The 12,350-nt window shown below is 36.9% G+C and overlaps 1 protein-coding gene across 7 annotated transcripts in view; it reads left to right on the top strand.

Annotated features, from left to right (window-relative positions):
* ANAPC1 (anaphase promoting complex subunit 1) overlaps nucleotides 1-12,350 on the top strand; it is a 117,464-nt gene that overhangs the window by 80,271 nt on the left and 24,843 nt on the right. For all 7 annotated transcript variants that reach the window (XM_024242498.3, XM_054547928.2, XM_063713563.1 and 4 more), the window contains 8 exons: nucleotides 386-477; nucleotides 2,412-2,546; nucleotides 2,721-2,803; nucleotides 3,744-3,822; nucleotides 5,392-5,466; nucleotides 11,393-11,469; nucleotides 11,974-12,064; nucleotides 12,164-12,217. In XM_024242498.3, the coding sequence (XP_024098266.2) occupies nucleotides 386-477; nucleotides 2,412-2,546; nucleotides 2,721-2,803; nucleotides 3,744-3,822; nucleotides 5,392-5,466; nucleotides 11,393-11,469; nucleotides 11,974-12,064; nucleotides 12,164-12,217 (686 nt within the window). The remainder of the gene's footprint in view (nucleotides 1-385; nucleotides 478-2,411; nucleotides 2,547-2,720; nucleotides 2,804-3,743; nucleotides 3,823-5,391; nucleotides 5,467-11,392; nucleotides 11,470-11,973; nucleotides 12,065-12,163; nucleotides 12,218-12,350) is intronic.

Here is a 12,350-nt window from a genome sequence, read left to right as displayed (position 1 = left end):
ATTACAGGCATGAGCCAGCACACCTGGCCGAGATGTTTTAAAAAAAAAATAAAACTTTTTTTTTTGAATACTCTTACCTTTTTCCCTTTAAAATTTTTTTCTACCACGTGGTAATTTTTTTGGTAAGACTCAAAGTTTCACAGTATTTGAATATCATTGCTTATAAAGACTTAAATTGGCAATTTAAAAAGAACTATTTTGGGCCCTTTTTTTTGGTAGGTAAACCTACAGTTGTGGACACCATTATTATAGTGTCATAACTTTCTGAATGGAGTTATATTCCATTCGTATCTCCAGTGCAACTTGCTAGAAAGTTAACTCTAAGATTGTTATGAGATGAGATTTTGAGAAGCTAGTTTGAACTGTGTTGCTTTTCTTTTTACAGGACGGCCTCCTGGTCCTGAAATGGAATACTGCACTGACAGAGAGTCATACTCCTTAGCTGCTGGCTTGGCCCTGGGCATGGTCTGCTTGGGGGTAAGCATAGCCTGTGCCTTCCCATGCTACAGTTAGGACATCTACATGTTGAGACAAATAACGTTGACACCTAAACCTGAATATTGTCTCTTACTATGACTTAATCTGCTGCCCAGCTTTCTTGTCTTTTTGGATATTTTTCAAAGTACCAGATTTGCAAATTGAGAGAAACTGTGGTCAAGAGTGGGACTTTAAGATTTCTTTTCCTCCAGCTTACAGTGTTCATGAACAAACTAAAGGGAATAAAGTTTTTTTTTTTAAAGCGTTCAAGACATAGAATGAGTAAGTGACAGCCCACTATGACTGAAAACAGAGAATAGTGAAAACGTATATATATGATCAGGAGCCTTAAGAGTCTATAGTAGCTGCTTGAAACAAACCCCAACCCCCTTTTGCCATAGTGATGTTCACTGTGTATCCCAGAATGTTGTCCCAGTAGCATCTTCCTTGTGACAAAATGCAGTATCAGATTGACCCATCTTTAACTCCATCCAAGAGATGTGTACAGAATTACCAGAAATGTTTCATTAAATGATTGTTTCACTTGAAATGTGGTTCCCCTTGAAAAACCACCAATACATTGTTATGGTCAAACTAAATGATATAAAGAAAGTTATAAGGCCAAGGTGATCAGATCACCTGAGATCGGGGGTTCGAGACCAACCTGACCAACATGGAGAAACCCCATCTCTACTAAAAATACAAAATTAGCCAGGTGTGGTGGCACATGCCTGTAATCCCAGCTACTAGGGAGGCTGAGGCAGGACAATCGCTTGAACCCAGGAGGCGGAGGTTGTGGTGAATCGAGATCACACCATTGCACTCCAGCCTGGGCAACAAGAGTGAGACTCCATCTTAAAAAAAAAAAAGTTATAGTGGAAGGAATTTTTTCTCATGTGTGTTCTGAAAATCCACCTTGTGGTTGACCATCTGTTAGGGCCTTGAATTCTCACATTGGCACATGAGCTAAAGAGGCTGGTGGTATAATGGAAAATAATCAGCTGGGTGTGGTGGCTCATGCCTGTAATCCCAGCACTTTGAGAGGCCGAGATGGGCAGATCACGAGGTCAGGAGATCCAGACCATCCTGGCTAACACGGTGAAACCCCGTCTGTACTAAAAATACAAAAAAATTAGCCGGGCATCGTGGTGGGCACTTGTAGTCCCAGCTACTCGGGAGGCTGAGGCAGGAGAATGGTGTGAAGGAGGCGGAGCTTGCAGAGAGTCGAGATCGTGCCACTGCACTCCAGCCTGGGCAAGAAGGCGAGACTCCATCTCAAAAAAAAAAAAGAAAAGAATCACACAGGAAATTGCAACTTGAATTCTGGTTCTAACTAGTGAGTCAAGTCATTTAACTACATTATTGTCTATTACTTAATCAGCTTCATGGATTGTTGAGCCAGATGGCCATGTTTTATATATAGCCCTGCAACTTACTATAATAGCTGTATAACCTTGGGCTTAATCCCTCTGTGCCACACTTTCCTTATTTATAAAATAGGGTTTTAATAGTAGCTATTTGATATGGCTGTTCATTCATGTTAAACACAGAATAGTGCCTGACACAGAGCATGCATTTAATAAATTGCTATTATTATCATAGTTATTGTTAGTTCTTAAGTACAATAATGAAAGTATTCAGGTATTTACAGTTCAGGTTTCAATTATATAACTAATATTTTTCTTGTTAAATGTAACTAAAGCTCTTATGTATTTTAAGACAGTACTTAAAGTTGAACATTCATGTATTAAAACTTTTATGAGAATTATTAATATTTATTAACTCATGATTAATGTTTGCTTTAAATTGGAAATAAAACAAAACCCGAAATAACCTGCTTTGAAGTTAGTTCATTTTTATATTTGTTATGGGTATGTGTTATGGATCTTCCTCCATAAAATTTCTTTTCACTTGTCTGTTACTGTCTTTTCCAGCATGGCAGCAATTTGATAGGTATGTCTGATCTCAATGTGCCTGAGCAGCTCTATCAGTACATGGTTGGAGGACATAGGCGCTTTCAAACAGGAATGCTTAGGGAGAAACATAAATCACCAAGTTATCAAATCAAAGTAAGTACACAGCAAAGTAATAGATCAAAAGTCTGGAAGCTGGTAAGTTAATTGGAAAATACTAGTGTTCATACTGACATTGGTAAATATGTTAATTTTAAGCATAGTTATTATTCAGAGGAATTTTATAATAATTTAGAACTCTTTTACATGCATAAATTCTTCTTTCAATAGGAGGGAGATACCATAAATGTGGATGTGACTTGTCCGGGTGCTACTCTAGCTTTGGCTATGATCTACTTAAAAACCAATAACAGGTATTTCTACCCACTCACCCTTCCTCCCGCGGTGATAGTGTGATATCCTCTCTGACCTTGGTTGTAAAATTCAGTTATCTCATGTGTTTCTTTCCCCTGTGCTGGATTAAGCTGATTTTCATTCTTTCAAGTACTGTAAGTTTTTGAAAGAAAACTTGCAGTATTTGAAGTTATGAAGACTTTACCTAGAAATAATGTATTTGGCTATTTTGATGGTATTTGACAATATAGTTTTCAATTTCTGTTCATTTCTGTTTTGTAGTTGATGTCAGTAACACCCAAACAATGCCCATGTTTGTTTTCATTAATTTAGCATATTGCTGTGAGGACTGGTTAAGCCAGAAATACTTATCATTAGTGTGATCTTGGTTACCATGTAAAACAATGGTTTTTGCCTACTTCAAGAGCTTTTGTAATTACCAAACCATCTACCTTCCTAACTTGCTATATTAATGCTGACGCTTGAAAGTAAGATCTTTGGCATTTATGCTTGCACGTTGCATGAAGAGTGAGTTGAGTACAAGACGTTATGCCATGTATTAAGTCTATTAATTAAAAACAAATTCTAAGATTCAAGGAGCTTTTCAGTGTTCCACATTTCTCCCTTTAGAAAAAGTAAATGTGTGCAGAATTAACAAAGTGTTTAAAAATAGATATTTGTTACTTTACTATTTGGATGAATGTGTAGGACAGTGCTTCCTTGGCACTGGGGATATTTCATTGAGCAAAACTAAAAATATCTTCCCTCATGGAGTTTATGTTATAGTAAGACATACATGTACATCTATAATAACTATTATGTTAGAAGGTGTAAAGTATTGTGAAAAATATATAGAGCAGTAGTGGAGTGGGAAGAAATGTTTTGAAATAGAGCTTGAGATTCTTGATTATCTTGCCCTCTGCTTGAACAGTGTCCCTTACTGTTTTCCTCCACCACCAGATCTATTGCAGATTGGCTCCGAGCCCCTGACACCATGTATTTGTTGGACTTTGTGAAGCCAGAATTTCTCTTGCTTAGGGTATGCTTTGTCTTCATTTGTGTTAACATGAGAAGTCTATTTATGGTTCTTAAACTTAGCTTGTGAGCTGGGCACAGTGGCTCACGCCTGTAATCCCAGCACTTCAGAAGGTTGAGGCAGGAGAATTGCTTGAGTCCAGGAGTTTGAGACCAGCCTGGGCAACACAGGCTGGTCTCCATGAATGAATGAATGAATGAATGAATACCAAACATAAATGTCTTTACAAGAGAGCCTTTTATTTTTAATTTGTCATGCATATCTAATTGGCAGTGTTCATTTGAAATTTCGCAAATTGGACTTTGGGAATCCCAAGAAAGGTAACCACGTTGATACATAATACTTGGAGTGACATTTCACTTTCTCACATTATTATTCAAAACTTCCTAAAAAGCAACAAGTGATTAGGACTTTTTTACTGCTTTGTTTTACATTTTTGGATTACTATCAGAGATGTAATAATACTGTTGAGGTTGAATCTAAAGAAAATAACAATTTGACTTAATTGTCCAAAATTTTCCCTCTAATTCTTTTTTTTTCTGATGTTTAAACTTAGCATATGGAAGCTTTTAAATTATGATGTAGATAGAGGTATGATTCTTTCCTTTGTGATTTTTTTCTTTTCCAGAGTACGTTTTAAAAAGTACCCCCACAAGCCCTCTAAACTTTGATGATATTCAACTCAATTTTAGTTTTTCTTTGTTAGAATTTAAATCTTTATTTTAATTAGTAGTTTAATGAGTAAGACGGTTCCCAACTTAGGATTTTTAACTTAACCGTAGTGTGAAAGCGGTACTCATTCAGGAGAAACTACTTCCAATTTTAATTTTAATTTTTTTCTTGTACTCCTGGCGGTATGATGCTCTCATGGTGTTGGGTAACGGCAGCAAGCTGCAGCTCCCAGTCAGCCATGCAGTCATGAGGGTAAATGACCCATACTCTACAGTTTACTATGCTGACAGAGAATTTCACTCAATTATAGGCTAATTTGAGTGTTCGGAGCATGTTTAAGGTAGGCTAGGCCAAGCTGTGTTGTTTGGCAGGCAAGGTGTATTAAATGTATTTTCTTTTTCTTTTTTTTTTTTTTTTTATGAGATGGAGTTTCGCTCTGTTGCCCAGGCTGGAATGCAGTGACACCATCTTGGCTCACTGCAACCTTTGCCTCCTGGGTTCAAGCTATTCTTGTGCCTCAGCCTCCTGAGTAGCTAGGACTACAGGCATGTGCCACCATGCCCGGCTAATTTTTATATTTTTAGTAGAGATGGGGTTTCACCATGTTGGCCAGGCTGGTCTCAAACTCCTGGCCTTCAGTGATCTGCCCGCCTTGGTCTCCCACAGTGCTGGGATTACAGGCATGAGCCACTGAGCCTGGCCTAAGTGTATTTTCAGCTTAAGGTATTTTCAACTTACAATAGGTTTATCAGTACATAACCTTCCTGCATTTGCATATACTTATTTTTCAAAATTCTCATCAATCGGGAACTGATTCTTGTTCTGTTTATTATTATCATTGTTATAAAATGTATGAACTTTACTTGCTCTAATTAATTTTATCTCTGTTGCATTTTTAAGACACTTGCTCGATGCCTGATTTTGTGGGATGATATTTTACCAAATTCCAAGTGGGTTGACAGCAATGTTCCTCAAGTAAGTACATATAATAAATATTATATCTTTAGTAGCATAAAATTATGATTTCTTATGGGATTTTTCAAAATTCTGTAAAATATTTTTTCTTATGAAGGCAATATTGATCATTAGGATACCTCTTAAAGACCTAAGAACTTTCATTTTAAGATTCTGTGCTGCACAGACCACCGCCTTCTCTTTTAGCCTCAGGTCCCTAGAAATTGTAGTTTTTAAAAATTAAATATGAATATCGGTGTTGCATGGGAGTTAAAAAATGAAAGGAAAAAACTAAATATGTTTGCCAGAATACTCTAAAAAAGCGTTGATATTTTTGTCGTAATTAAGTGCACATTTCTAAGATGCTATTTTACTTCGTGACAATTTTAGATCTCCTAATAACTCTTTTAATTACTTTATATCATATTTATTCCATAAGCCAAGTATACTAGTTAAAAATAAACAGATTTTTTTGGTAAAAACTGAAAATTGAATATTGTAACTAGCCACTGCCCTTAGACAACTGTCCATGTCTAGTGGTCTCAGTTTCTTTATGTAGATTTTTTCTTTCAGTATTTTCAGAAGAAAAATCTCAAAGGTTGAAAGAAGTTTATATGAACACTCACATCACCAATAGACTCTGTAATAATATTTTACTGTATAAACATGTTTAATCACTTATCTATCCACTTATCTATTCCTCTATCTAATCCAACATTTTTTGATGAATTTCAGTGTTAGTTCCAAACAGTAATACACTCCATCCTAAAATTGTACCATACATATTAATTGAAATTGGTATTTACATTTTTTCTTTTTAAGATAAAATTTATATATCGTGAAATGCACGAATGTTAAGTATCCTATTGGGTAAGATTTGACTAACTAACACATAGGCCTGTGGAAACCAGCCTCTATCCCTTGTGCCCGTTCCCTCTTTGTGCATTCACCTGTACCCCCAGGGTAACCAATATGTATTTTGTTTTTCTTCCAAAATATGTTAATTTCCAGATGTAGAACTTTACATTAATGAAGTCACATACAGCATATACCCTTTTGTATAAGACTTCTTTCAGCGTTTTCAAGATATTGAGTATATTAATAGTTCATCCTTTTTATTATTAGGTGGTACCGATTGAGTATTTCTTATCTGAAATGCTTGGGACCAGAAGCGTTTTTGGATTTTGGAATACTCGAAATTATACTTACTCGTTGAGCATCCCTAATCTGAAACTCTGACATCCGAAATACTTAAATGAGCATTTCCTTTGGGCATCATGTTAATGTTCAAAAAGGTTTGGATTTTGAGCATTTTGGATTTTGGATTTTCGGATTAGGGATCCTCAACTTGTGTATTCCATTTGCAGTCCTATTAGGTAGGGTTGGAATTACTGAGGCATAGGGTAGATGGTATATTTAGTTTTATTAGAAATGATAAATCTTTTCCCAAAGCAGCTGTACCATTTGACACATTGACCAACAGTGTTTGAGAGTGTTGGCTGTTGCCCATCTAACCGATAATTAGTGGTGTTAGTTTTTTAAGTTTTAGTGCTGCTGATGAATATGTAATGATATTTGACTGTTGTTTAAATTTGCATTTCTCTGCTGACTGTTAATGTTGAGAACTTTTTCATTGGTTTATTGGTCCTCCATCTATCTTTTTTTGTGAAGTGTCTGTGCATGTCCTTTGCTTATTTTTTTAAAAAATTTGTATTTTTATTACTGCACTGCTGGAGTTTTTTTAATGCATTCTAGAAACCTGTTCTTTGTCAGATTTCTTTTTTTTTTTGAGACGGAGTCCTGCTCTGTCGCCCAGGCTGGAGTGCAGTGGCGTGATCTTGGCTCAATGCAAGCTCCGCCTCCCAGGTTCATGCCATTCTCCTGCCTCAGCCTCCCAAGTAGCTGGGACTACAGGCACCCGCCACGACCCCCTGCTAATTTTTTGTATTTTTAGTAGAGACGGGGTTTCACCGTGTTGGCCAAGATGGTCTCGATCTCCTGACCTCGCGATCTGCCTGCCTTGGCCTCCCGAAGTGCTGGGATTACAGGCATGAGCCACCGCGCCTGGCCTGTCAGATTTCTTTTGCAAATATCCCTCCCAGTCTGTGGCTTGCATATTCATTTTCTTAGTAATAATTTTGATGAGCAGAAGATATTAGAATGTTAAATAATGTCTGATTTGTCAGTTTTTTCTTATGGTTATTCTCTATTCCTATGAAAAAAACCATTTGTCTAACCCCATCATGAAGATAATCTTTTCTACTTTCCTCTAAAAGCCTCCAAAGTTTTAGCTTTTATGTATACTTACATAATTCATTTCAAAGTAATTTTGTATATGATATGAGGTACAGGTTGAGGTTGTCTACCAGGGAAGCTCATCAGAGACTCAGCGCCCAAGGTTTTAATTGGGAGCTGACATGTAGGTAAGGTACCCTCTGACTTACATGTAGGTAAGGTACTCTCTGACTTGCATGTACCCAAGTTCCACATTCTCAGGAGAATGTGTGTTAGCCTAAACCATGTTGTTTGTAGTTCAGGCACAGTAAACACAGATATATACATTTTGTTTTAAAGCAACTGGTTAATTTACTTGGAATCAGATTGTCAGTCTTTCTTGGTTGCTAGCTCTAATCTTGGTGCACGTCTTTATCCTGTGGGCTGTTGGAGTCTGCCCTGTGCACACATGGTTCATGGATCAGGCAGACATTTGCACAGAATTTATATACAGAGCTCGGGGCCCTGTCTCTGTGGCTCTCTCCTTCGTCGTATTCTGTCCTCACCTCCCAATGGATGTGGTATTTTCCTGTATCCTAGTTGTTAAGGCCAAGAAGGTTGTGAGCTTTTAATTGTAGCTTTTGCCATCTTTCTTGGCCCAGATAGACCTGCTTTCAGAGCAGAAACCACGGAAAGGAAAATGTATCTAGTGGTGTTCCTCTCTTCCATGGATCACCTCTCCCCTCTAGAATCTGCTTGCTTTTGTTCTCACTCCAGTGTCTTGACATCAGGAGTTGGTGAAATAAGCCCACCTGATTTTTAGAAAGAAAATTTTATTGGAATATGGCCGTGCCCATTTGTTTACTTATTATCTGTAGCTGTTTTTTCTTACAAATGCATAGATCAGTAGTTGCTGGTATTTACTATTTGACCCTTTTAGAAATAGTTTACCGACCCCTGCCATAGATAGTTTGGATTTTATATTTTGTCTAGGGTTTATACTTGTTGTATGAGTTGATCCTATAGGAGTTTATTCATCTATTATTTGAGGAAGTAGAACTCCTAGGTTTGTTTTTATTTGTTTAGTTCTTCCAGTTTTGTTAATCACTGATATGAAAGAGATGAGGAAGAATTGTTTTAAATGACTCGCTCATTTGTTACCATAATTTTAACTCTGGCATATTCAGATGTCAGAGATTTTAGTTTTTATGAAAGTGCTCTTTAAAATGTATATTGTAGGATGAAATACTTTTTCTTTCACTCCTTCATTCAGCACATACTCATTAATCCTCTGTAAATGCAAGGCATGTGCTAAATTCTGTAATACATTAAAGATACATCAGACGTACAGAGTGTTCTCAAAAAACTTTAGTTTATTAAATGCACTAAGTTTAGCTTACTGAGATTAAACATGTATACAAGTAACTGTAATTCCAAAGTGGAAAGTATAAATTCATGTTAGAGAGTGGTCTTTTTTGCGGCCTGGTGTGGTGGCTCATGCCTGTAATCCCAGCACTTTGGGACGCCAGGGTGGGCACATTACTCGAGGTCAGAGTTCGAGACCAACCTGGCCAGCGTGGTGAAACCCTGTCTCTACAAAAAAAAAAAAAAAAAAAAAAAAACCCACAAAAAACAGTGGTCGTTTTTTGTTTTTATGAAAATATGGTTTTTGGACTTTTAGTATAGAATAACATCTCTCTCTTTTTTACTTCAGACTTTATAATGTTATATTTGGTCTTTATTACATCAGGGATACTGCAAATAGGAGAGAGAACAATTTCACAGTTCTCATTGATATTTCCTATCAGCTTCCACTTTTCTCTGGGTTCTCATCTGGAGCTACATTGATTCTGGAGCAGGGTTCCTTGTAGTGAGCAACCTAGCGTTAAAAGGAGGATTTTTTTTTTTTTAAAGGTCACTTTGTAAACTGCTTGTCTGTTTGAACTTAGGGCATATGTAAAATAACAACTAGCACTTTTTCTTTCATAAAAAGCTTTACATACAGGGTGCAGTGACTCATGCCTATAATCCTAGCACTTTGGGAGGCCAAGGAGGGTGGATTGCTTAAGCCCAGGAGTTCAAGACCAGCCTGGGCATCATAGTGAGATCCCATCTCTACAGAAAAATACAAAAATTAGCCAAGCATGGTGGTGTGCACCTGTAGTCCTAGCTACTTGGGAAGCTGAGATGGGAGGATTGCTTGAGTCTGGGAGGTAGGGCTGCAATGAGCCGTGATCGCACCACTGCACTCCAACCTGGGTGACGGAGGAGACCCTGTCTCAAGGCAAAAAAAAAGAAGAAAGATATTTTAAGTCTTTGATTTGGTGATATTCAGTACATAAGAAGACTGTATTATAAGTGCCTTCTAATATTTATTTATTTTATTTTATTTTATTTTTGAGACTGAGACAGGGTTTTGCCTTGTTGCCCAGGCTGGAGTGCAGTGGTGCGATCTTGGCTCACTGCAACCTCCACTTACCGGGCTCAAGTGATTCTCGTGCCTCAGCCTCCTGAGTAGCTGGGATTACAGACCCAGCTAATTTTTTGTTTTTCAGTAGATACGGGTTTCACCATGTTGGCCAGGCTGGTCTCAAACTCCAGGCTTCAAGTGATCCACCTGCCTTGGCCTCCCAAAGTGCTGGGATTACAGGCGTGTAAGCCACTGCGTTCAGCCAATATTTATTGTTGTATTGAAGAAAACATCCTGAAATGTTAAGAAATCTTCTAAGAAATCTTCTCAGAAGATTAAAAGAATAAATCTTAAATACATTCATATATTTAGCAAATATTAGCTTTATCTTTTTTGGCTTTTTTCTTTTGGGAGAAAAGGATCAAATGTCTTCTTGGTTATTACAGCTAGATATTCTGTGTATGTTTTTTTGTAAATTGTTCATTACCTATACTAAAAGGAAAAGGATGTCTTTTCTAAACAATAGTTGTAACATAGCTGATAAACATATTGACAGTTTAGCTTAGCTTAGCCTAGTGAATAACCTCACATGTGGTAGGTATGTTGGATTAATGCTGGAAACATCCCGTAAAGAAGAAGTCTGATTAGAGTTCTCGCCTATTTCTCTTTTCCCACTTCTTCCCCTCACCCCTGCCCCAATTCTAAAGCCATCATCTTTGTATTTCAGTTGACTGGTATGCAATATTTTGACCCTGTTACTGATTCAGAATATACTTACGTCTTCCTGTTTATATTTGTTCAGCTCTATTTAATTATTATTATTATTATTATTTTTTGAGACGGAGTCTCACTCTGTCACCCAGGCTGGAGTGCAGTGGCGTGATCTCGGCTCACTGCAACCTCCACCTCCCAGATTCAAGCGATTCTCCTACCTCAGCCTCCTAAGTAGCTGGGATTACAGGCATGCACCACCACGCCCAGCTAATTTTTGTATTTTTAGTAGAGATGGGGTTTCACCATGTTGGTCAGGCTGGTCTCGAACTCCTGACCTCGTGATCTACCTGCCTTGGCCTTCCAAAGTGCTGGGATTACAGTCGTGAGCCACCATGCCTGCCCTTAATTATTATTCTTACTTAGCCCATCTTAGATTTGAAATTTGATTACATTCAATGAGATTAAAATATAGGCTTTTGAGTGTAATGGTTTGCTAAAGCTTACTTTATATAAATATAACCATGATAAGCAGTATGTTATTCTTCAGATTATTAAATATTTGTAATGAGAACATTGATATCTAAGTGTTCTTGCTTTCTATATTGACAGATTATAAGAGAAAATAGTATCTCTCTCAGTGAAATCGAATTGCCGTGCTCAGAGGATTTGAATTTGGAAACTTTGTCGTAAGTGATGTATAATGCAAATTAGCTATCCTAGCATCTATCAGATAATTAAATTGAAATATACTATGTGGGAGTAATATTGTCCCTGATTTAAGTAATTCTGAATCCCACACGTTTCTAACCATTATTTATCAGATGTTCATGACGTTGGTTAAAGCTCTCTGAAGTATAGAGCTCTTGCCCTCAAAAAGCAATATTGGAGATTTAACTTGTATGTATTTGTCTTTTATCCTTTCCATTAAAAAAATTGGCAACAATTTTAAAAATTGTTTTTGCTGCATATGAAACTGTAGGCAAGGGGCAAACTTCGTAAGTAAGGTGACCCGATGGCTTCTGCTGAAAAAAAAAAAAATACATAGAAATCTGCTGACTGAGCAGAGGGCACTTGATCATTCCCAGAAAGATATAAACTAGCTTAGAGAACTGGAATATTTATTGTTACTTATTTCAAGTTAATTTTAAAGTAAAATAATGACTATTAAATTTCTTGTCACCTGTTTTCAGCCAAGCACACGTCTACATAATTGCAGGAGCCTGTTTGTCTCTGGGTTTTCGATTTGCTGGCTCAGAAAACTTATCAGCATTTAACTGTTTGGTAAGAAGTATTTTAGTTTACTGTGTTCTTTTTTTGTTTGTTTTAACAAAGCTTTAAGATGCTTCTTTTAACTTGGAATTTTTTCTTTTGTTTTTCTAGCATAAATTTGCCAAAGATTTTATGACTTATTTGTCTGCACCTAATGCTTCTGTTGTAAGTCTTTTTATCATTCTCCTTGGGAATAAAATTAAACTTGAAAAAAATTTACTGATGATCCAGTTACTTATGTGTTATCAGATATCTCTGCGGTTTGTTTGAATGTAGAATGAGAGATTTGAAGAACCAT

Source organism: Pongo abelii, chromosome 12, assembly GCF_028885655.2.
Source record: "Pongo abelii isolate AG06213 chromosome 12, NHGRI_mPonAbe1-v2.0_pri, whole genome shotgun sequence".
In the NCBI taxonomy this organism is placed as follows: Eukaryota; Metazoa; Chordata; class Mammalia; order Primates; family Hominidae; genus Pongo; species Pongo abelii.
Note: the sequence above shows the minus strand (reverse complement) of the source record. Positions and strands in the feature narration are given on the sequence as shown.